The sequence below is a fragment of the Vicugna pacos genome, chromosome X, assembly GCF_048564905.1.
Source record: "Vicugna pacos chromosome X, VicPac4, whole genome shotgun sequence".
NCBI lineage: Eukaryota > Metazoa > Chordata > Mammalia > Artiodactyla > Camelidae > Vicugna > Vicugna pacos.
The window spans coordinates 112807017-112831733 of NC_133023.1; the positions used below are offsets into that span (position 1 = coordinate 112807017).

Sequence of the window (24717 nt, forward strand, 5' to 3'; positions counted from 1 at the left end):
ATAGCAAGATGGTAGACTTACACCCAACCATTACATGTAAATGCATTAAACAGACCAATTAAAAGGCAGAGATTGTGAGGATGGTTTAAAAAGCAAGACTGAACCATATGCTATTTATAAGTGCACTTTAAATATAAAGACACAGATTATTCATACCAGACAAAGCAGATGTCAAAAGAAAGAACATTACCAGAGATAAAGAGGGGCATTTCATAATAAAAGGGCCAATTTATCAAGAACACAGAACAATCCTAAATGTGTATGCACCCAATTAGAGCTTCAAAACACAAGCAGCAAAACCTGATGGAACTGAAAGGGGAACGCAACTCCACAATTACAGGTGGAGAGGGCGATACTTTCCTCTCAGTCCGGCAGAGACTTGAACACTATCAACCACCTTGATCTAATTTGACATTTAGAGAACACTCCACCCAACTGCTGAATATACACTCTTCTGAAATACACATGGAACATTCATCAAGCTAAACCAAATGTTAAGCCATAAAACAAGTCTCAGTAATCTTAAAAGAAATGCAATTATACAGAATAAATGTTCTGACCACAACAGAATTAAAAACACGTAACAAAAAGATATCTGCAAAATTCCCCAAATGTTTGGAAATTAAATACACTTCTATGTAAGACATTGGTTAAAGAAATAATCACAAGGGAAATTAGAAAACATTATGAGCTGAATGATGATGAAAACAGAACATATACAAATGAGTAGAATGCACCTAAAGTTGTTCTCAAAAGCTTGCTTTATGTATGTATTTATTTATTTATTTTTGGTGAGAGGAGGTAACTAGGTTTATCTATTCTTAAAGGAGGTACTGGGGATTGAACCCAGGACCTCATGCGTGCTAAGCATGTGCTCTACCACTTGAGCTGTACCCTCCCCCCAGTAGTGTCTAGTTTTAAATGTTTACGTTACAAAAAGAAAGGTTTAAAATCAGTGATTTCTTTTTTTCTCCTCCGGGGACAGTATCTGGAGGCATTCAGAATGGTCCAGCGTTTGACATACCATCATAGGCTGTCCTACAATACAGCCTCTAACAAAACTAGGCTGTTCCGAACCCCTGGTAATAGAATGGTTTATGTTTATACCAAGAAAGTTGGGAAAGCACCAAAATCCGCAGGTGGCCTGTGCCCAGGCCAACTTCAAGGAGTTTGTGCTGTGAGACCTAAAGTTCTTACGAGACTGTTTAAAAGAAACAAACATGGCAGCTGGGCTCATGGTGGTTCCACGTGCACTGAATGTGTCCACAGCAGGTTCAAGCGTGCTTCCTTACAGAGGAGCAGAAAAGGTTGTGAAGGTGTCGGAAGCACAAGCACAGAGTCAGAAAGCTAAATAAAAACAAAGAAGCTTTTTCGAGCAATAAAAAAGTGAACAAAATAAATGATTTAAGGTATACTTTAAGAAGCTCAAAAAAGATGGTCAAATTAAACACCAAATAAGATTTATTACTCAAAAATGAATAAAAGGAAATGATAAAGAGTGGAAATAAAAAAAAATAGAAAATGGAGAAAAATCAGAAAACCAAACTTCGTTCTTTGAACACAATCAAAAAAAAAAAAAAGGAAAGACATAAATGCTTAAAACTGACACGTGAAAAAACAAAATCTGAATGGCCTCATATCTAATTAAAAAAATTATATTTATAATGAAAAACCTTCCTACAAAGAAAACCCCAGGTATAGATGGCTTCACTGGTGAACCCATCAGACATTTAAAGAAGTAACAGCAAGCATACACAAGCCCTTTAAGAACACAGGAGAATGAAATACTTTCCAACTTATTCTGAGGCCCTGACATCAAAACCACATAAAGGTATTACAAGTACAGATCAATATCTCTCATGAACATACTTGTAGAAATTCTCAAGAGATATTAGCAAATGGAATTCAGCAATATGTAAAAGGATAACACATCATGACCAAGAATTGTTTTTATCCAAGGAATGCAAAGTTGATTTAATACTTGGAAATCAGTTGGTGGGGTTCACCACACCGACAAAGTCCATCTGTGACAACCCTATAGGCAGCATTATGCTTAATGGTGAAAGACAGCACTTTGCATGTAAGGTCGAGAATGAGGCAAGGATGTCCACTTTCACAACTTCCATTCAACTTTTTTTTTAACTTGATATTTCTACTTCTTTTTAAAAATTTTTTATTAAAAAATTTTTTTAAATGGAGGTGCTGGGGATTGAACCCAGGACCTCATGAATGCTAAGCACACATATTTTTTTTTTTACCACTGAGTTATATCTCTATCCCTCGACTTCAACATTTGACTAGAGGCCCTAGCCAGTGAAATAGGCAAGAAAAAGAATGGAAAGGCATACAGATTGGAAAGGAAAAGGCAAAACTGTTTATTTGCAGATGAGATGACTGTGTGTATAAACTACCCCAAGGTATTTACCAAAAAACTACTAGAGCTAATGTGTGAATTGAAGCAAGGTCATAGAATGCAAAGCCAATATACAAAACGTAATCATACTTCTATACACTACTAATGATCAATTAGAAAGTGAAACAGGTACCATTTACAATAGTGTCAAAATCCATCAAATACAGAGGGAACACTTAACAACTTGTGAACACACTGTTGGTGAGTAGTGTTGTGAATGAGCCACCAGTCTGGGGGCCTCAGTGGGAGTGGAAACAAGACTCGTCAGAGGATCTGGGGCTGGGAGGTTGGTGCTTTGGTTTGGACAGTCGAGAACCCTGAGATGAAAAGCACTGGAAAAGCTCAAGGCTTTCAGCGCAATAAAGCCTACGGGCACAGCCAGAGATCGGAACTTAAGCTCTGCCGCCCCAGGACAACTGGGGCCTCACCAGGCCTGGTGCTGTGCGGCACGTAGTGTGACTCACCTTTGCAGACAAAAATCATCGTAAGCCTGGGCTACAACCCTGGGTGACTTTCAAAGACACTCAGTCACAGGAAACCTGGCTTGCTCCTAAAAACCTGAGCCCCATTCTCTTCTTCCTCCCTCTCTTCCAGCTTCCTGCCCTCTTGGGGACTCTCATTGTCTGCGTAACACAGGCCTTGGGCCCAGTCAAACCTTGGGTAGTGGCCCCTCGGTCACAATCAGTGCCTGGGCCTGAGGCTGAGCCTGTGGCCTCTGGAGCCTGACCTGGCTGGGTGCCCGTCTGGAGCACCCAGAGGTGGCCTGGCTGGTAGGCAGCCATGTTACGCTAGCCCCCATGTCCCCGGCGAAGCCTGCAGACATCGGCCTGACAGGAGCCGACGCTAGACTCTCTGGGCTGTCTCAGAGCTCTCACTTCTAGCTAGAGGGCTGAGCCGCATGACAGCCACAGCCACAGCCACAGCTCACCTTTCCTTTTCCAAATTACACGCGGCTGGTAGGGCCCTGGGCCTCAGCGACTCTGTCTTCAGAGTGGCTGCTTTCCCACAGGGCTTCAGCAAAGTCCAAACAGAAGGGCTAAGGGCTGCTGCTGTAGGCCTGGACGGCAGTCGCCCTGCCCGACCCTCGGGGGAGCTGGCTCCCCACTCTGTCCCACTGGACCTGCGGCCCCACTCTCCTCTCCTTCTTGGCTCCTGTAGCCAGCACCCTCAGGACATGCACTCTCCTCGCCATGGCCCTCCAATGACATCGGCTTTCCTCTCCTGAAAATTCTAGACTGTAGGCAGGCCTTTCAGATGTCCTGCCCTGCCAACGGCTAGCAGCGGCCAGCCCGGGGGGCTCTGTGTCCTGTCTGTGCCTAAAGCCCTAGAGCAGCAGGGCCCATCACCTGCTCTCCCACGGGAGGCTGGAGCCCCTGCCCCGCCACCCGCGAGCTGCCAACGGTTCGTGTGCCGTGAGAACTTCTGACCATGAGAACTGTGACTTCCAGGTTTGGGGGTCTAGTGCCCAGGTGAGCTGGTCAGCTCTGAGATTCATCACTCTCCTCAGGCCCCTGCCTGCACTGCTGGTCCGGGCCCAAGCCTGCAGGAGGAGGAAGAAACGTTGGTCAGTTAGCACACAGGGGGAGGCGTGCTCTGGAATCAGAGATTTCTATTCCTAAGCAGCACCCCTTCAAATATCACCTGGAAAGGAACGTGCCTGCTGGGGCTTCGTATATTCCAGAAGCATGGGGGGGGGTTTCTGGCACCCCCAGGCTAAGGGAAGGTGAGGGACCTAGGACAGGGCTTTGCCTAGAATACACACTTCCCAGAGGAGGTTTGGGGACAGGCTGGGCTTCCGGCCGTCTTCAGACGGGGTGTCCTCCTCTGTGCGATCCCATCCCCTTGGGGAGCAGTGGCCTTGGCTGTGCCCCATCAGGACAAACGTTCCAAGTGGCCCCAGAGGGCAGGCATCCAGCTGCAGAGTGCACATGGGCTACCCTGGGCTCCGAGCCCCATCACCACTGGGGGTGGGTCCTGGGGTACCTGGGAGGGAGCTTGACGACAGCAGCTGCAGGCTGTCCAGAACCCCATCCTCGTACAAGGCCAGCTTCTGCAGCATCTTCTGTCGGGCTGGGTTGATGACAATCTGCGGAGGCCGCGATGATGTGGAGCTGCCCAGGAGTGAGCCTGGGGTGGAGAGAATGCCCTCTTAGCTGCAGGGGCTGATGTCCCTGGGAACTCCCTGCTGACACTGCTGGCCTCAGGAGCCTTCCCGGTCTCCAGCCTAGCTCCCTCTCTTTTGGGATAGAAATCCTCAGCGCTCTCTCTGCGGGCAGGGCCTAGAGCCCAGTCCCAGGCAGAGCCTTCCTTGTTCCTGGCTTGCAAGAAGCAAGCTCCCTGCCTCTCTTCACCCACCTGGGGGCATGGCCCGGGGAGATGAGACAGCACCAGACTGTCCTGTGTCCCTTTCCCAGGCCAGGCAGGCAGCCTGCCCTGTGACAGTAGCTTGGAGCTTGCTAAGAACAGAGTGAGCTTAACAGCAGGCCCCAGTTCGAGGTGGGGAGTATGGGGACTGTCACCAAAGGAGGTCCCTGGGCCCTCTTCCGGGCATGAGCCCCAACTACCTTCCACGGCTGTGGGCTGAAGCCCTGGGCTGCTCCCCCAGCCTGACTCTCGGGTGGCGCCCTCTTGAGTATAGCCAGCCTGCCCGAGGGGTGCCAGTGCCCACTCGGCCGCCCCTTGCTTGGGGCTGCCTGGCTGGGCTGGGCCTGGGGGGCAGCTCGGGGTCAGGTGCCAGGAATGCAGGGCAGCAGACAGGCCAGACACGCTCTCATCACTCTCCACTGGCTGGTTGGTGCCTTTCTGAAGCCACTCTGTTGCCTGGGCCAGGGCTCCCGAGGGCACGGCCAGGGGCTGTCGTGGGCTGCCCCTGCTCAGAGTGCAGCCGGTGGTAGAGACGTAGGAGTTCTCCTGCGGGGAAGAGGGGTGGCGGCTGGTGGCCTCTGGCTCCGGGGATGGCCCCGCCACTGCCGCCTGCAGCTTCTCCAGCCTCTTGTACACCTGTGAGGAAAGAGAGGGGCACTCGGGCTGAGTGGCCCCGACATGGCCACGCAGACCAGTCATGGTCCTCATAGGAAATGGTCAAATGGCAGGGCAGCTCCAGGTCACGAATGAAGTAGAGCCAGAGTCACCAAAGCCAAGGACTGAGAACGGCTTCTCTCTGTCTTTTAGAAACAGAACTTCCCTGCCCTGATGGCCTTCAAATGGGGCTTCTCTCTACTCTGAACAGTCAGAGGGAAAGTGGCGGGGGCCAGGGAGGAGACATGAAAAGGCTGCACCAGCACAGAACTCCCAGAAGAGGGCGCAGTAAATGCCTTTTGCCTCTACATACTGGGCGGGGTTCAGCGGGGCTCTGGCCACCCTAAGCAGAACCAAAGGGCCAGGGCAGAGCATTGGGAGATTGTCTCCAGAAAGAGGTCTGGCAGGGGCTGTGTCTGGCTCACTAGAGGGTAGGGCCAGGAATGTGGGGTTTTCAGCAGGTCACTGTCCCCATGGCGGCTGGCATCTCAACGGCTTCTTGACTTGCCCCTCCCTGCGCCCAGGACTACCTGGGTCATGGGGGGTCTCCTCTTGGCCCGGCGGTGCAGGCAGCAGCAAGCCAGCTGGCCCAGGGCTAGTCCCAGCTCAGGTGGACATGGCCCGGGCCTGGGGTCCAGGTGCTTCTTGTAGATCTGGGTGGCAACTGGTACAGCCCAGGCGTCTGCAGCCAGACCTGTTTGGAGTGTGGTCTGGACACTTTTCAGGGCCACCCCAGCCTCCTCGGCTTCCTCTTCAACCAGGTCTTTCTGTGGGATAGACAATATGAGCGTGGCTGCCAGGCGGGGGTCATGCCTTCAGCAGCATTCACTGACTCCTGTGATCTTTCTTTGGGTTTATTAAGTACTCACTGGGTGTCCAGTGGTGCCCCAGGCCCCAGGGATACAGCCACAAACAGAACCCCCTGAGCCTGCTTTCACAGAGCTGACTTCCTGGGAGGGGGGAGAGGCCAAGGAGCCTGAAACCAGTGGAAACCAAGGCAGGGAGGTCCCACGGCGGTTTCATCTGGGACCTGAGCAAGCGGCACTTCAGCTGGGATCTAAAGGCAGGAAGCAGCTGGAGAGGGCGGAGCCGAGAGGGGAGCAGCCTACGGAGAGGCACCCTGGGTAGAAGCAGGACCAGAGGCCACCCTGAGTTCTCAGAGGGGAAGGGCCAGGAGGAAACACCTGGAGCCAGCAGAGTACGGGGACAGAGAGAAAGCTGGTGGTGGTGGGCCCCAGGGGGTTGTAGGGCAGGTCACGATAGTGGATTGGGCCTTTGTCCCGAGCACAGTGGACAGGTAAAGGGGCTTCCACGGTCTCTGCACGTCTTTGAAAGATAGCTTTGGCTGCGGCGTGGAGAACGAATAGAAGGGTCCAGCAAAGGCCCCTGAGGGAGAAGTCCAGTGTGCTGCCGATGCAGAGAGCAGCCCTATTTGCATCTAGCTTGTCTGTTTCCAGGTTCTGGCCCAGATCTGCTGAGACCCGGTAATGGACACAAACACACAGGAAATGCATCAGGTCCTAAAGCGTGAAGCACCAACATCGACTGAGAGGAAACAGGCCCAGCGGGGAGCTGGTCGCCGCCTCTGGCCCAGGAACCAAGGAGTAAGGGTGTCCCTACAACTTGGAGCATTCGTCTGTGCCTTGCCTGGGCTCCCCCAGTCCCCTGGTTCTGTTTCCCACTGCAGCTGCTGGTCTCGGCACACCAGGACAGCCCAGCCGGGGCTCCCCTCCCCTGCCCCAGCCCAGGTCGGGTCTGCAAAGGCCTACGGCATCTGCAGAAGGCAGATGGGTTTCTCCCCAGCAAGGCAAAGGAAGCCGTCTGGGACCCTGCCTACTTTCAAAGATGACTCAGCAGCAGCAGCAGAGGCTGGCTTCTGTGGGGCACCGTGTTCCGGGTCATTCCACCCTCCAGGGCTACACCTGTTGGTTGCCAGGAGCAGCACCTCCCTGCCTCCCTCCACCCTCCCTGCCTGCCTTCCTCTCCGCCCTGCCTCAGGAGGCTCACCAGATACTTGGTCTGGGCACCGTGCATCCTCACGGCCCTCTGACCAGCCAGGGTCTCCAGCACAACCTGGGAAGAGGGCGAGGTGGGATGTGTAGGAGTGCCTTCCGGGATGGTGCTGCCCCCAGCCTTGGCAGGGAGGGCCGTGTGCAGTGGGGGCTGCGGGTGGGATGGGGCAGCCTGGCCCAAAGGGGCTGCTAAGGCATGGCCTCTGGTGACAGGGGCCCAGCCCTCAGCCTGGCAGATGAGGTTCGGCTCCCAGTAGGGACAGAGCCACGTGCTGTGGGACTGAAGTTTTGGCAGTTTAGAGGACCCACTTGAAGAAAAAGAATGCAAAATTACACACATGAAGTGATGTGCAGGGCCAAGGAAGCAGCCCGGGGCCAGGGAGGGAGGGGCCTGGGGGTTGAAGCTCCATTAGCTTCCTGCCAGGTTGGCCTCTGGCCCCACACGGAATTCTCCCGGCCTTCCTGTCTTGACTTGGCTGCAACCCCCCACCCCTCAAGCCAGCAGAGGGCCCAGCGGCTCACCACGCCAAAGCTGAAGGTGTCGGTGTCCACGGCCAGCCTTCCCGTCTTGATGTACTCCTCGGGCAGGTAGGCCAGGGTGCCGCGCACAGTCCGAGTCCGGGCCACGGCGCTGCTCTGGCTGGGGCTGGCCCCTGCAAATCGGCTGAGACGGGCCAGGCCGAAGTCTCCCAGTTTGGGCATCAGTCTCTCATCCAGAAGGACGTTGGAACTTGAGGAGGAAAGGGAGTAGTGTCAGCCTGGCCTCGGCCCTGGCCTGCTCTGCGACCCACTCACCCTCACGCCTGCCTGGTCCTAAGGAAATCGCACTGGGGGCCGACACTTTCCCACAGAAAGTGGCCAGGGCCAGCCGCTTGAGCGTCCCGGCTGCCTGGGGCTCCAAGCCAGCAGCTCCCAGAGCGCCCTATGCAGTTCGGTCCCTGCTCATCAGCAGGGCCTATCCTCAGCCTCTCCCTCCACATGTGTCCCGTGCTGGGTGTTCAGTGACCTGGGGCCCCCAGCCCTGATGTCCCAGGCATCAGGGCTGCACCCTGTCCCCCACCTCAGTCTTGAGCAGGAGAGGGGAGGCCTATTCTCACCGGGGACACTCAGGGCAAGGCTCTGGGGAGTGGACACCAGGCCTCGGCGAGCAGGTCTCACTGCTCCCTGCTGGCCGCAGGCTGAGAGCAACTGCCCTTGCCTTAGACTCAGCTCTTGCAGCCCTCAGGGGCCCCAAGGGCCTGGCTGTGTCCCCTCCTCACCTCTTGACATCTCCGTGGATGAGACTGGGGCTGTCCTGATGTAGAAACTGAATTGCCCGGGATGTGCCCAGAAGGATATCCAGTCGCTGAAGCCAGGAGAGAGGGGGCCAGGCCTGGGTCTGGAGGGGCAGAAGGGGCAAAGGGGCAAAGGGGCAGAGGGGAGGCTGGAGGAGGGGCACCATTATTTGACCCCCAACCCTCCCTCCACCTGTCATCCAGGGGTCTGGATGAGCACTTCACTCTCTGGGCCTCAGTTTCCCCTTCTGGGAAACAAGGAGCAAAGTCTCTGTGAGCTACTTCAGAAAAGACCATGCTGTCGCGCTGCCTTGGAAAGCACACTGAGAAAGGATGGGAGCATGGCTGGGAGAGAGCTCTCAGGAGGCCTCACAGAACCTGGCAGCCCTCCGCTCCTGAAGTTTACACATTCGTCCTGGGACAATTAGAGTGTCCTCGGAGGCTCTCCCCCCACCTCCCCCAACGCGGCAAGTTTATCCTGAGTGCTTCAGTGCGAGGTCAAAGTCGCTCTCCCCCTGTGCAGTTAGCCCTTGTGTCTTGTGGGCGCCTCACGAGATGGGACCCAGTGGCAGATCCAGACAGAGCCACCTGCTGTCCACTGCCTCCTTCCCTCAAGCCACTCTGAGTCCAGAACCCCCCTTTTAGAGGCACTATGACCTAGGCTTCCAGGCACACAGGAGCAGCAGGGAGAGGCCCTAGGAAAGAGTTCCAGGCCCGGCCTGCTGGTGGAACCTGCTCCCAGAAGCTGAGAGCCCAGGCCCTGGTCAGGCTACCTGGAGGTGGAGGCGGTCTTCCAGGGAGCCATTGGGCAGGAAGCCGTAGACAAGGCAGTAGAAGCCACTCTGAACACAGTAGCCCGCAAAGTCCACGATGTTTGGGTGACGGAACCTGCTTGAAAAAGTAGGGTCTGAGCACTCTGGCCCCCAGCATCCACTGCACCTTCCATCTGGCCATCGAGGGGGTGGTCCCTCAGTTAGCCTGGGCTTGGCAGGCTTTGGGGGACTGAGGGAGCCAGGTCCCACGCTGGGCAGTCCTGGAGGCTGATGGGGCCCCGGCAAGGCTCTCCCTCTGCACCTGGCCAGAAGGGACACCTAGGCTCACCGTGACAGCTGCTCAACTTCAGTCAGGAAGCTCTGCTTCACTGTGGTCCACTCCAGGTCTGCATCCTGCAGCCCTCAGAGAAAAGGAGGGGTGGGGGCGGGCAATGTGAGGCTCTTGCAGCCAAGGCTGCTAGCCACTCCCACTGCCACCTGTTCTGGGCCCAGAACAAGCAAGGGTCTGGGGGCCGTGAACTAGGAAACCAGAGAGCTGAAGCAGCGGGGGGAGGACCAGGCAAGTGAGGGTCTGCTAACAGCCTTCCAGGGCCTGTGCCGGGATGCTACACCCACCTCCTTCAGCCTCTTCACAGCATATACCGTGTTTCTCATCACTGCCCGGTACACACACCCAAAGCCGCCCTCCCCGATCTTCAGCTCCTCGGAGAAGTTGTGTGTGCCCTGGCAAATCTCATGGAGGGGCCAGCAGAACGAAGAGGAGTGTGCCCCCCGCAGGAGGGACAGTGGGCTCTCTGCGCTTGGCTGTGGGAAGAGACCCCAGATCAGGTGAGGTCCTGGCTCCTCTCTTTTGCCTAGGCTCCAAGCTCCCCCAACCGCAGCCACCCCTGCTGAGCTGGCTGGGGCTTCCTGGGGTTTCAAAGGCTGGGGCTCCTGCGGCTTGTCTCAAAACTTTGGGGTGAGGTGCAGGACCCACCTACCTTGGTACAGGAAGGGGCTGGCGATGGTGGTGCTGGCAGGAGGGCAGCAGAGTTTGGGACAGGGCCAAGCTCAGGATCAGACTGAGTCTGGGTACCTGGAAAAGCTTCATAAAGACACCAGTGAGAGGCAAGCAGAGAACAGTGGCAGGATCTACAGCCGTGGCCATGGTCAAGGTGGTCCTTTCCTCAGGTTCATCAAGCCCAACATCCGGGCCGTCTTACCTGGGGAGAGGAGGGTGGAGGCTGACGAGTGTAACTTCCGGGGGCTGGGAGCCTCGGCCTTGGAGGGTGCAGAGATGCTGCTGGGCCTCGTGGCGGTGGTGCTGGGGGGCAGAATCGGGGCGGGAGGGTGCCCTGGGACGCCAAGGAAGGAAAGGGATGTTAGGCCAGGCCAGGGGGAGGAGCTCTGCGGTTGGCCCTGGGCGGTCCCTAGCCCGGGGGGTCCCGGGGGTCCCGGGGCCGCGCACTCACATGCGGTGATGATGTCCCGTGCACGGAGCAGCTGCAGGTGCGTGAGGATGCGCACGAGGTCGGCCACACGGGCGTTGCGGTTGATCCAGGGCCACAGGACGCTGGCCGTGCGCTGCCCGGAGCGCTCGCAGAGCCGCAGCTCGGTCTGGTCGCGCACGATCAGGGCGGCTGCGGGGCGAGGGGCGTCAGGCCTGTGCGCCCGGGGCCCGCGCGCCCCCGGCCCCGGCCTGCCCCGACCCCGCCGGCCCGCCGCCACCCACCGAACTGGCACCAGTCAGCTGGCTCCAGGGCGTCCATCACTTTGTAGAAACGGCACATGACCCAGGGCGGCACCTCGTACAAGAAGTGCTGGGCGCCGGGGACCGCGGGGTCTTCCGGGCCCGGCCCCCCGGCCATGGCCGCCGCCGCCGCCCGGCCGGGGCCTCTCGGGGCCTCTCGGGGCCGCGGCGGGCGCGGGCCTCGGCCGCCCGGGTCCGCGGACACTGACTCACTTCCCCTTTAAGCCGGCCTCGTGCGACGCCCGGCGGGGCGGAAGGGGCGGTGCCCGGGCCCGCCGCCATTTCGCCCGCCGCCGCCGCCGCCTCCGCGATCCTCGGCCACACGGGGGCGCCGCGCGCGGTCACTCCCCGAAGGCAGCGCCGCTTGGCCCGGCGAGGCGGGCGGGGCTGGCTTCCCAGAGGAGGAGCCGTCTGAGCGGGGCTGAGGGATGGACGGGATCGGTTCTGAGCGGCGGGGAAAGCCGGCCTGGCGAAGGCCCGGGGCCTTCCAGAAAGGGCTAGAATCGGGACTTACGCGAGTCAGTAGGAGGTCCCCTGAAGAAGTTTTGGTTTTATTTGGGAGGCAGCGGAGAGTGGTCAAGAGATCCGGGCAGGACAGGGTCAGATGTCGGTCATGCAAAGGCTCCTGGCTGACTGCGGTCAGCTGGCAGGGAGGCTGGGTGCAGGAAGAAAGGTCTGGAAGCTTTCCAGCAGGTCACTCCAGCTCAGAGCATTTGCACCCACCTACTGTGCCCGAATCCCATCTTTTCTGCTCCTTCAGGAACCTGCTCCAGCAGTTGATAGCTCTTTGCAATATCTGTTACTTTTCCTTCTTTGCTGGCTCTTTCCCAGCAGCACGTAAAACGTGTTTACGTCCCTTAAATTAAAACAGGCCTTCAGCTCCTGCTGCCCCTCCTCCCTCTTGTCGCACTCAGTTTGCACTACCCCTGTGAAGACAGCAGAGGCCGGCCGCTCCCACCCACTTTTCTGAAGCAGTCACCAGGCACCAAGCTCTGTTCCCTGCCTATTTGACATCTCCCCACACTGGTCTCTCTCGCCCATTCCCTACTCCGCCATCAGCAGCCACTGTTGTCCTGTCACCTCCCTGGACTTCTCTGGAGTCCATCTCATCCCCACAGGCCCACTGCCCTCACTACCACCTCTTGCCGGGATGAACCTGCTGGCTTCCTGACGGCTTCCAGGCCTCATCCCTGCCCTGGTGTTGGTCTTCCTTGGGCACAAATCAAGCCACATCACTTTCCTGCTTAAGACCCTCCTGTCGTTCCTGAAGCCCTCCAGTGGGATCCCAGCTCTTCTGCACAGCCTCCACTGTTGTCACAATGTGGCCCCTTCCCGCCCATCTCTGTCTAGCTCTCTGCACACCTCAGCAGCCTTGAGCCATCCAGAATGCCCCAGGGTTCCCAGACACCAGGGCTCCTGCACCCATGAGTTTGCAACTGTAGCTCCAAGGCCCTCAGGCAACAAGGTTGAGCTCAAACAGTTCCTCAGGTGGAAACTAGGGTGAGAGCTCCCTAGGCCCCAGAAGCCGAGTTGCCCACAGCCCTTGCCTCACCTGGCATCTCTGGTGCACCCTTCTCCACCTTCGCATTTGTCTGCCTCCCCCACCAGATGGAGGAAGACACCCCCGCCTCAAAAGCAGCAAGGGTGCCTTCCTCTTTCTCCAACTGGATGCTTGCTTGAAAGGCAACAGGTCTTCTTCCCTGATCACCCCCTTGCCCTCTCTAGCCTGACCCCAGAGGGCTGTCTCCTCCCCTCCCCACATTGCTGTCCACCTTGACAGATGTAGTGCTGTTTCCAGAAACTAGGTCTGCCCCAGACAGGCCTCCACTGGAGCCTCTTCCCAGAAGTTGCAGCCATTGCCAGCCACTCCCAAACAGGAGGCCAGCCACACTAAGCCCCAGTGGCTTCCCACAGGGACACCCCTTAGTGAGACTACAACCCGAGTCTGGGAAATTATCATGTGCATACACATGCACTAAGCTCTCAGGGAACAGGGACTTGGTCCTACTTGCTCACTGCTGGACTGCAGCTCCTGGGACAGCCCTGGGACACGAAGAACGCTCAGTACACACACATGTTGAATTTCAACCCTTTGTTTTAACGTTCAAGGCCAGGACTTTCCAGCGCACCTTCTAGTAGGTGTGTCCACATTTGCGTGTGATGCTGGACTCTGAGCAGTCGGTTGTGTCCCCTCCAGCCCATCAACAGCCAACTGGAAGATGGCTGTGGCAGGGCTGGCAGCTCCTGAGAGCCTGCAGCCTTCTGGGAAGCCAGGGAGCACAGGCCGGGTGTGACAAGGCCGGCAAACCCCAGTGACGACGGCGACCCCTTCGGGCAGGGAGCCAGGTCAGGGGAGGCCATGGGAAGGTCTCAGGCAGTAGGTCCAGGAGGAGCCCGAGCTGGGGGTGGGGTGGAGTGTTTCCAAAAGCACCTCGGCACATGCTGCACGTCCAGAGCAAGGAGACGCCCCTACTGTGGCCTCAGGAATAGGGAAGCTGCAGCCTGCCTGCTTCTGGACGTCCGGCACCACATGCCCAAAGGGGGGCCAGAGCGGGCTGCCCTTTCCGCCGTGGCAGTCCCAAAAGCTGGCTCATTTGTGCTCAGGGACCGCCAGAGCGAATCAGGAAACACCACCATGCTGTCCTGTGAGCTGTCTGATAATGAAAGCCCAGACCTTGAGTCACTTTCACAGAGAGATTTATCGAGAATGCTAACAGCACAGGATACAGTACTTCCCAACAAAAGGTGCAAACGCGTCACTTAGAAAGGCATGCTGAGTATTCTTGGCTTTCACACGTATTAAAAAACTTACAAAAATAAAATAAAACTGCGTGCTGCCCATCTTTTCAAATAGTAAAAGAACCTTATGAAAAAATCACTTGATTTTACAACAAAAGACACAAACGGACATTTTTATGTAAATTTATAAGGCAAACTCTTTATATAATAAATAGGTTACAGGGATTCAGTGGGGGGTGTTTTTGAAACGTATACAGGTACATTCAGACAGGTTTACTGAAATGGTACAAATTTCCTTAATAAATTGCCTTTTGTTTTTAAATATATCAGTGCTTTCAGTCATTTGGCTATACACAAAGAACCTTTTTTTTGAACACTACAAAAAAGCAATCAGTATTTTTTGTTTTTAAAACGACCTACTTATTTTTCTAAAGTAATTGTCCCAAAACACAAAAACTGAAGGTGAGTGCGACAGAGGGCTCTCTGAGACATCTCCAGCCAAGTCTGTCCCGGGCGGCTCCTCGCGCCCCACGCACACCTCTCCCGCCCTCTTTCGGGCTTCCAGGCTTCTGGGCTGGAGCCAGCTCCCTCTGCACAGGGCGACCTGTGTCGCTGCGACCTGGGAGGGGGCAGCGTCCCGGCCTGGTCCTTCCTGCAACTAAATCCCACATGCAAACGGTCACCACAGTCAGCACTGTCCTCGCCTGTCAGCGGAGGAGCCTCCGGGCACTAAGGGAGCACACACCTGTCCCTGTACCATCAGCCCCAAACAATGTCTGGGAGGTAACGGCTTCTCTGAGATGGGTCTGGTTTTGCCATGAAAAAATAAGGGGGTTTCTCATGTCGGAATTTTGCTGGGGATTAGATGACGGCGAAGTGGGGGCTATCCCTCCACCACCATCTTATCATCCGGGCAAGTGGGGAATGGAGAGGTGACGTTAGTGTTGTGCACTGCGGGACAGGGTGGGATGGGATGGGGGTGCCCTGAACAGTAATGCCCACCCTGCATGGTAATGCCCTGTCAATGTATACCTGACCTCCGGCCACAGCAGGGTCTTCAGGGAGATGCCTATCCTTTGTCTGAGCCACACCGCTCAGGCCCGCCCCAAACTTCCCCTACCCAGGCAAGGCTGCTCTGCTCACACACGTCCTGGCTCCCCTTGCAGGAACATGTCTTGTCTGTCCTTAAAAAATAATAATGATGCTAAGAATCTGAGGGGGGGTGGGCAAAAGAATTCACTGAGTGGAACAAAACCTGGTTTTGCTCTGACTTCGAAAATGGCAACACATCAGCTATTCGGCCCATTGGCTTTAGGCTTAGTGTCTTTGGGTGGCTTCCAGCTGATATAGGCAGGGGTCCTGTCTTTGGATCTCCCCTCCTGGGGAAAAAGGACAGCCCCTCTCATCTCAGTTACCATCCCGCTCTCCGAATTCTTTTGTTTGTAAAGAAAAGGTGTCTAGAAGCATTTGTCTCTGGAACAATTACTTTAAACATAGTTACAATACAGACTTCAGTTCAAACACAGAAGAGATTTACTTAGCAGAGTTCCTTTCACCCACCAAAAATTACACAAATATAAGCCTCAACACCACAGTTAAGAGGACCAGTAGAGAGAACCTCATGTTTGGAACACAAAAGGGGAAATAAAAACCAAACCAAACCCAAACAGAAAAACCCCAGAGAGACAAAGGGAGGGCGAAGGGGGTGGGGAGCAAACACAGCACACGGTACAGTGTCCGGGTACGCGGGAGCCCAGCGCGAGGAAAGGGCTCGGCACACATTGAGTAACAGTCCTGGTGATATTTGGTCATATATTCATCAACTACTGACTCTGGAGCGGCTGTTATTGATTGAAGCAGTGACAACTCAAACGGAAAAGGAGGCCTTGGTGGCAAGGGAAGGAGCAGGCTTCGAGTTCTGCAAGCCTTTCGCACTCCACCGTCCAGCTCCCCAGAAACACTGAACTGGGTGGGCCCTGCTCCGTCCGGGCGGGGCGAGAGGTCACCGGGTGAGGCTAACTCAGCGCTGATTTCAGGTTTCAGTCGGAAAGCACGCCTGCGGACTGGTGCAGACACCCACCTGGGGGAGGCCTCGCAGCAGCCTCCTCCGCCCCCGCCCCGGCTGGGCGGGCCAGGAGGCTGTGGCCCCACTGCTAATACTGAACGAAGGCTGGCGTGAGACCCCAGACCGGGCCCGGAGGCTGCCCCAGCCCAGGTTCTCCGAGGGGCCCGCGGGCAGCCTGGCCACCCAAAGGGCCTGCGAGTGTTTCTCTTTTGGATTCAGGCCTCAGAAGTCATGACGCAGGGAGGGAAGCTTTTGGCCCTGGTGATTATAATGCTCTCTGCTTTGGAAGAACAAGTTTCTGGATTTTTTTTTGGTGTTTTTAATTACTTAAAAAAACGATCAAAAAGAACTGTTACGGCTAAACTCTAGCAGATATTGCTCATTAAGAATTACAAAAGCAAATGCAATTACTCGTAGGATGGGGAGAAGAGGAAGGGATGTTTCTGGAGTCTTTGCTACCTCTTGGAGGGGACCCACTGGACCTCCTATGTGGTTCTGGGGTCCCTGGTGTACTACCTGGTGCAGCTCACACTTTCAGAGATGAGACAAGGCCTTCCATCTCCCCTCCAACCCCGGACTCTGCAAAGCAGGAGCCCTGCTGGTGGGGAGGCCTGCTGAGCCGACTCTCCAAACAGGATCACTCTGAAGGGGTCACTGGAAGGGGTCAGGGTGGGGGTCAGGCCACCCCCAGGTACTCCAGCTGCCCCACCCAGGATCGAAGGGGACCAGGTGGTGCCAATGACATTCCTGGCTTCGCCAGGGCAAGGGAGCACTCTTGCGCCCACCCGTTGAAACGAACTATCTTGCACCAGCACCCTGGGGCCTCTCTCTCAAGCTTGGGAGAAACAGTGCAAAACCCAGGTGCTGCCTGGAGCCTCCTTCGCTTGGCACAGGGAAGCCCTTGAAAGAAGCGAGGAAAGACCACGCATCTGCCTGGACAGAAGTGACCAGCAGACAGGTTTGTCGTTTTTTTTTTTTGTTTGTTTTGTTTTTTGTTTTTTTTTTAAATTTTCCCTTGTCCTATGCTATGGTTATCAGAAATATTGTAATTAAGCAACAGGTATAATTTTAACAGGTCTTTTTTGTGTGGAGCCACAAGCAAAATGAGTTTATAATTGTGCAATATACAGATATATATATATAAAAATTCAACTGCTTTGTGTGTCTAGTCGGTGTGTTAAATAAAAGGGACAGAAGAACTAAAAGCAAAACTAAAAAGCGAAACAAACGCCCAGGATAGAAGAGACCAAGCAGGCCTATGCGTATAGTCTATAAGATACTGGGTATAATCAGGGTCACCAGGAAGAACAGCTTTGTCACTTGACACACAAACACTGTGGGAAGAAGGACTACCAGTGGGCAGGAGCCAAACCTCTTGGCCTTTTGATCTCATTTTCTCTCACTGCTGAGCAAGACCTGAGGACAGGTAGATCAAAGGGAGGAGCTAGCAGAGCAAAGGCAATTTGCAAGTTTCCTGAATGTTCTGAAACTCAAAGCCAGATTTCCCTCCATGAGGGTCTCAACTCTGCCCTCCCTCTGCTCCAGGGGCTCCCACAGGGGACGGGCGAGCGGGGGGTCACACCCCACAGTGAGTGCTCAGGCCTGTCTTCACCTCCGAGCTGAGAAGGAGTGCCACTCCACCTGGGCCCAACAGAGAGCAGGGCAGGGGCCTGTCCTCAGGGCAGAGACTGGGAGGAGACATCACCCTCTCCCTACTAGTTGCCTGGGCCCCAGTTAGAATTCACTTTTCCTGACAAGTCAGCACTTGGGGCAGGCCCTGTCGAAATGAGAAAGGAGCCAGAAACAGGTGGCGCTGGGGAGGGAGAAAGTTGCTGGCTTTCAGACTCACTTGTGAGCACTCTCCTTCCCACACTCAGACCTGGGCTCCTGCGGTGGCAAGGCAGGCAGACCTCCCCACAGGACAGGGGTGGACTGCTCCCCAAGGCGAGATGGGCTCTCCAGTGACAGGATGGCCCCAAGTCAGATCCAGCACTTTCTGGCTGGATTCCCCTTAATTTGCAGCGCTCACCACACATCAGGTCAGGCTCCAAGTATTTTTACATCGGCATTTTTGCAAAAGCTTGCTCTTACTCATTCAGAAACATTGAAATGTAGTTCTCTGCTAAATGTTTTCTAGGTTTTCCTTCTGAATTGTTGACAAGGGGTTTCAGTGTTCACTTTTTTCCCCTTTCACATGGAACATTAGACCCTGGGGGTCAGTATCCTAGCGATTTGTAACAATTAGACTGTGCCTTTTCTAAAGACTGAGACAACATCTACAAGAGGAATATGCAGAAACGGAGACTCCACAAACCCCTCGGTGGACGGGTTCACTGACAGAGAGCAGTGAGCGCCGGGTATGATGTGGCGGGGCCGCGGGGCACCCCAAGCCCCAGCCTAGGCAAACGCCCCTGGGGCTCTCGACCCAGCTTGCTTACTTCCCGAGGTCTGGATGACCCCGGCCATCCTTGTGTGAAACTCACATCAGGAAACAATGTGCGGCAAGGACCCCGGCCAGCAGTGGAGACACAGAGGTGCTCTCTCTCTCAGAACTGGTACCCGTGACTTCCCCAGCCCCGTCAGCCCACAGAGCCTGGCAGGAACGCTCTGGAAAGGGGGCACAGAGCTCAGCTGCCAGGCTCCACCTGGTGTATTCAGTTCACACTCTTCCCTCCTGGGCTTGAGCCACTTATTAAAAGTTACTTAAAACTTGGAGGTCCTGTCAGCTAAGGAAGCTCCTTTCCCACCAAACATGGCGGCTTGTTTCCAGCTAGTACCCTCTTTCCTGACAGCTGTCACAGCAATGACAAGCTAGGCAGAGGGCAGGCAACAACTCTGGGCTGCTCCAGATCCCACTGCCAGCTTTCGTGGCCTCTAGCCTGGCATGACACCACCTAACAGGCTGATGCCATCTCCCTGGGGTCTCAGGAGTGGAGGTCAGGTGCTGGCCGTGGCCAGCATCCCCGGGCCAGCACTTCAGCTTTCACCCTCCCGGGAGCTGAGGGGAGGGGTCCTTGGCTAGTCTGGCACTGATGGACTGGGGGACATGGCATGTCTGGGTGTCTCCTGTGCCTTTTGCTATGGGAATACAGCACCAGCAGAAGAGAGCTGTACTAGAACCTGGCTGTGGCCGTGTCTCCAGTTCACTGCAATGCCAAGGCCAGCAACCACACTGCTGAGGACGGGCCCCCAGTGGGCAGGGCCCAGTGGGAGGAGTTCGAGGATGGCTGGAATTCTGTCAGGAGAGGAGGTAGCAACTAATGACCAGAATGAGGGCGGGGGATCTGAACATGACTCTGTGACCTAGCCCCGTGGGCATCTGCAAGCTGTTGGTCAAGTCTCGCCTTCCTGACATAGTCCCTAGGAGGTGCCCCCAATCTCCCTGGTCTTTAGGCACACACGGCCGAGGGCACAGCCCCAAACTGGGCCTGGCACAGCTGCTAAGGCTTCTGTGGCTCAGGCTTTCGCTCTGACTTCCCGTCAACCTGATTCCTGGGCAGAGGCGGAATGGGAGCTGCAGGGCCCCCGCCCAAAGGTGACTCACCAGCGACGCCTCTATCTGGGGGAAGAAGGAATGTGGAAGAAGGAAGGGGGGAAATGGAGAAAACCCTACAGTGCCTCAGGCGCCACCTGCAGCCTGGAAACTCTAGGGGAAGAAGCTGCGGAGCCAGGATGCTGCAGGCAGGGCAGAAAGGAAATGCCACTGGCAATTCTGGGTTCTCGACCACCAACGCCCAGTCAGCCCCAGAATGAACTGTCACAGGGGAAAGGGCCACGGCAGACCCAGCTCTCCTTGCCCCAGGATCCGATGGTACCAAGCCAATGGGGAGGCCATCTCTTGATACTGGTCCCAGGAGCTACATTTTACTGGACTAAAAGCATGAAGCCTAAAAACCTGACCGACCAAACCAGATGGGGTCTCCACAACAAACTGGTTGGACACCGTGCTCGTGTGGATAGGAGTTCTTCGGGGGTGCCAGGAATGCAAGCCACTGCAAGGTCAGGGGCCTTTTGTCCTTGGAGGAAGAGTTGGTCCCAAAGGACTCACCCCCTCCTCCAACCCCCCGTCCCTCCCTGGGGAGGCATCAGACGTGAAGCCTGGAGGGTCGGTAACAGAGCGGGTTTGGTTGTGGGACTTGCTTTTGCCGCATCAGCAAATGGATACAAAAAGAGCCAGAAAAGCCAACTACGACTACAAACAGAACAGTGCAAACTCCCTTGCTTCTAACCACTCTGGAAGAGACAGAAATGGTTTTTTTCTTAAGCTACTGATTGGAACTGTCGACTATGGTTCCTGATCACTAAGGACTGGCAAGGAAGTGCTAGACGGTTTCTAAGATGTTTCACTCCTTCATGGTTACACTGCAGTAAGGAAGCCAGGGGATAAGAACTGAAATACACGAGACAACACACACTTGACAGTTCATGGCAGCAGCTCACACAGGACGTGCTTGTGAGTGTTTCTGGAAGCATAAGACTGCTGTCTCGTTTGCTACTTTGATAAGGTACTTCTCAGTTGGACAGATTTAGATATAAGAGACATCTCTGTAAACACAGAAAAGGATATACCAATATGATGAAGATATGCAGCTAGATAAGGACTTCCTGAACCAAGGACGAAAGCATGGGGTCCGAATTAAAACTGATCAGTTAACGCCCACAACAAACCCGAGCCTCTGAGCCCCCACACCACTCCCCGGGTGCAGATGCGGAAACTTGTGAGGTACTGGCCCCACCCAGTCTCCAGCAAGCAGAGGCCCAATGGGGTCCAGCAGACAAGAATCTGCACTTAGAGGAGTGGCAGGGGGGCGTCTGCACCTGCTCTACCCGCTGCCCTGCCGCCCCGCCCCGCGCTAGCCAGGTCTGGCCGAGGCCAAGGTCGGGGCTGGGCCACTCAATGACTCTGGCAGGCTACAGTGGGTCTCTGTGCTGCCCCTGGCTTCCATATTAAAATTCGGCCCACTTCCTCCCACCCACCTCTGTTGAGTGGAAGGTTGAGAAGGCTCGGGATCCGAGGTCTGACCGGAGAAGGGGACTCTTAGGGAGCATGGCCTGGCTGCTCCCTTGCCCTTCAGAGAGGCTGAAGAGCAAGGGCCAGGGGGACTCAGCAGAGCCTGGGGCTTCCTCAGGGCTCAGAACGGGGTGGGAGGGGGGCTGGGGCTGACGGCGGGAAGGCCAAGGTAGGGGAGCAGTAAGTTCCAGGGCCTGAGCTGACTGGTGTCAGCCTGGGGTACAGTGGGGCACTGCAGCTGCCTGGAACAGAAGGGATGAGCAAGGAGGAGGAGGGGAAGAAATGAAAGGCTGAAGTGAAAGAAGGCAGAAATGGAAGGAGAGAAGAGAAACCAATCAGGAAGTCCTTATAAATTGCAGCAAACACTTAGAGTTTCGGAGCTTCGTGGGAACCCTATGTGCTGAGCCCACTTGAAAACAAGCGCAGGTATATACACATCCAGGTAGTTCTCAACACCATCACGTCTGGTGGCTTGAGGGACAAAGTGTCACCAATTCAAGCCAGTTTGCTCTCAGAGCATGTTTTGAAGTGGGAACATGAAGACTCAATAGTGCAAATAGTTCTAAGCTGTCCCTAAAGGAGTTAGAATTGGAAAGTTTTGGAAGAACATTCTCCCCTCCTTCCCCCGGCCCCCTGCCCCATCCTCTAAGGCTCTATCAGCCACACCTGCTCTGAGCGACTAGGAATCCCTTCTGCCCCGGGTGCTCGGCTGTCTGGAGCCCGGGCCAACCTGCCGGGGCCTCTCCTGCTGCCTTCCTGGCCTCTCTCTACCGCCACCCACGGGAGGACGGCCCGGGGCCCTCCTCTCCTCTGGCTCAGGCCAGCCTATACCCAAGCAGCTCAAAGGATGCCTCCCTCCTCCTAGCCATGCCATGACTGGGGCGGACAGGTGCTCCTTCCCTGTCATGTGAAATGTCCTTGTCGGTTTTGGATTGGGTCTGGTGTGGGGCCACATCAGTGCCACCACAGGTGGGATCACACGGGCTATACCGTCTGGCCATCTCCATCTTCTCTAAAGAATCCAACTGTCTGTCTCGCCTCATGCCTCCTTGTCCCGATGTGGGTGGGCATGGGGGAGGTTGGGGGAGCTGGAGGCAGGGCAAGGTGGGGGGGGGAGGAGAGCTGAGACTGGGGCACCAATGGCACCAAAAACAGGAGTGTCCTCTCAACGGCTCTCTGTCCCTAACGACCACACAGGGGGAGGTCTGGGTGGGAGGGGAGGTGCAGGCGTACCCTAAGAAGCCTGGTCAACAGCTTGTCTGGTCAGTAGTATCTGCAGCAAGCCTTGTTGAAGGAGCCTAGTTTAGAAAAGTGCAAAGCTACTTCTGGCCCTGGTTAGGTCTTCAACCTGACTGTGCTTGTCGGTAAGAAAAACATCCCCAATGCTCCAACTACTCCCACCCTGAAGCCACGAAACTCTAAGTTTACTGAAAGAAAAAAAAATATTTTTTATTTCAGTTAATCGGGAAGCTTTGTCAGAGCCCTACCCATAAGGAGAAGAGACAACAGCTGCCGTTATTCTTGTTGGTTTGCTTTGCAATCCGCTCTGTGTAAAGTCAGCTAACTCTCTCGGTCACGGGCGTCCGGCTGTCCACAGGCTCCTCTCTGTTTGGCCTTGGCATGGAGGATGAAACAATGTCTTTGCGCTCTCCCTCCCCTCGGTGTTTGTACTTTTCTGCGGCCGTGGCGGCGGTTGCGACCGCGGGCTGAGTCTTAGCTGGCTCCTTGGGGCAGCCATCGCTCTCCAGCGAGCCTCCTCTCGGCATCTTCTCCTCTTTGCAGACATTGCTGCTCAAGTCCTGGGGCTCAGGGGGGCTGGCAGGGTCCTCAGAGCTCTGCGGCTCGGGCGGGGGCGGGGGCGGGGGCGGGAGCAGCGGCACGGGCGCCTTCGGGGGCTCCGAGGGGTGGTGGTGGTGGTGGTGCTCCTTCTTGGGGGGCGAAGAGGCGCTGCCGCTGCGCCCCTTGGGGCTGCTCTCCTTGCTTTTCCGCCCGGGGCTCTTGCAGGTCTTCAGTCCCTTCCCGCTCTTCTCGCCGAGGGTGGACACCAGCAGGGGCTTCACCACCTCTTTCACCTCGATGCTGACCGTCTCCCGGGTCTTGCGCTTCTTGATGGGGAGCACGGTCTCCTGCACGGACCGGATGGAAGACTCCTTCACGGCTTTCTTCTTGGCCTCGGCGGCAGCGGCTGCAACCACACTGCCTGGCTTTCGGCCCCGCTTCTTGGGAATGGCCTGTGGGTCGGCCTCAGCTTTTCGCTTCCTGCCAGGGCGTTTGATGACCATGACCTGGGCCGATGTGGTGGCCCCACCCCCTTCGGTCTTGCTCCCTGGAGAAGCCTGAAATGGCATCTTGACGAGCAGCTTCCCGGGACTTTTCTCCAGGACCCTTTTCACCTGCACGCCCTCTGATGCTGCTGCCTTGGGTCTCGTGGTGCCGCTCCCTTTGGGGCGTCCCCGACCTCTGCCAGTTCCTGGAGCTTTGGGAGATTTGGGCTTCTTAGGTGGTTTCTGCTCTCGCCGGGAGGGGCTCCCTCTCCCAGTTACCGTGAAGTCAAAATCATTAGGGTCCAGGGAGGTGTCGCCTACCTTTTCGAAGTATGCAATCAACTCCACTTTAGAGCGAAAGGCTTTTCCCTGGGGACTGTGGGAACAAATGGAGAGACACAAAGACTGATCAGAAGCTTCCACAGCAATGTCGGAGACAGGGCACAGGAGGAGGAGGTAGCAAACTCTCTGGCAGAAGACGTTCTGCAACTGACATGCCCGATGACACAAACTGAACAAGAATCACATGTGAGAAAAGCTGAGATGAGCTCATCTAGGGGGGACCTGGCCCCGTTTATACATGAAGCAACTGGGTGGCCCAACAGCAGTGGGCACCGGCCTGGCTGGCTCTGTTGCCAGAACAACTTGGTGCTGGCTACTCCATGGCTGCCGCCCGGATGTCCCTGAAGAACTGCCTGCCACTGAGGCCCCTTCTCTGACCCCAAAGGGGTCTGGCCTGGGGACCCTGTCTGGCCATCAGGCTGGAGCCCATTCTGCTGGCTGGTGCCCAGAGCTCTTGTCTAAACTCAGTCTTGCGGCTTAGCCTCTCTGGGACTCAGTTTCCCAACTGGACAATGGGATAATGCTTTTCTCATCTTCCTCTGAGTTGCTGGAATTAAATTCAGCAAGCATCTGCTGTAAACTGCTAACCTTTTCGGAATCATCTAAAGGGCAGAACTGAAATGCACATGTTCAGACTCCTTCTCTGAGGCTCTGGCTTGGAAGTTACACTGTTTCAACAGACAGCACCCAACAAGCAGCCCAGAGCTGGACAAATGCAAAACGGACAGCTGGAAAGGCACATGGAACCCCTTTGGGTCACTCTCCAGAGGTCCTGTCAGAAAGGCCACCTTTCCCAACACGGTTCACAGAGCAGACTGAGCCCTGTGAACTCCCATTTCTTTGGGTTCATGAAGCAATGCCACAGAACGACTCCCAGAAAGAAGACATTAACAGGTGGTGAGAAGAGCCCCTCAGCTGGGAAATGGCAGCAACCTCAGGGAGCTCTCCTGGCCTCCCCAGCCCAGGGCAGTGCCCATGGCAGGCCCCAGGGCCTCTGGGTCCAGCCTGGGCAGGACCTTGTGCCCTTAGTGCTTCCCAGGTGACCTCTCCCGGTGTCCTCACTGTGGCCCCGGGTAT

The 24717-nt window shown here is 55.7% G+C and overlaps 3 protein-coding genes across 6 annotated transcripts in view; 1 reads left to right on the top strand and 2 right to left on the bottom strand.

Moving 5' to 3' along the window:
• Positions 1-431: 431 nt before the first annotated feature.
• LOC140691755 (large ribosomal subunit protein eL34-like) lies at positions 432-1757 on the top strand. Its single transcript, XM_072955779.1, has one exon. It carries the CDS (start codon positions 857-859, stop codon positions 1349-1351), a length of 495 nt encoding a protein of 164 aa, XP_072811880.1. The 5' UTR covers positions 432-856; the 3' UTR covers positions 1352-1757.
• A 594-nt stretch (positions 1758-2351) lies between these two features.
• On the bottom strand, positions 2352-11447 carry IRAK1 (interleukin 1 receptor associated kinase 1). Of its 3 annotated transcripts, XM_072955776.1 has the most exons (14): positions 11202-11447; positions 10942-11109; positions 10693-10824; positions 10471-10574; positions 10106-10294; positions 9819-9883; positions 9491-9605; positions 8703-8821; positions 7966-8173; positions 7439-7504; positions 5962-6198; positions 4978-5413; positions 4397-4540; positions 2352-3953 (listed from the first exon to the last, which is right to left on the bottom strand). In XM_072955776.1, the coding sequence occupies exons 1-14, from the start codon at positions 11335-11337 to the stop codon at positions 3892-3894; spliced, it is 2181 nt and encodes a 726-aa protein (XP_072811877.1). In that variant the 5' UTR covers positions 11338-11447; the 3' UTR covers positions 2352-3891. The 3 variants fall into 3 exon arrangements, with proteins under 3 accessions (XP_072811877.1, XP_072811879.1, XP_072811878.1); XM_072955778.1 differs by lacking the exon at positions 10106-10294; XM_072955777.1 differs by lacking the exon at positions 7439-7504.
• Positions 11448-13899: 2452 nt separating this feature from the next.
• The window catches only part of MECP2 (methyl-CpG binding protein 2), a 60101-nt gene continuing 49283 nt past the window's right edge, over positions 13900-24717 (bottom strand). For both annotated transcript variants that reach the window (XM_072955652.1, XM_072955653.1), the window contains one exon: positions 13900-23674. In XM_072955652.1, the coding sequence (XP_072811753.1) occupies positions 22591-23674 (1084 nt within the window). In that variant the 3' untranslated portion in view covers positions 13900-22590. The remainder of the gene's footprint in view (positions 23675-24717) is intronic.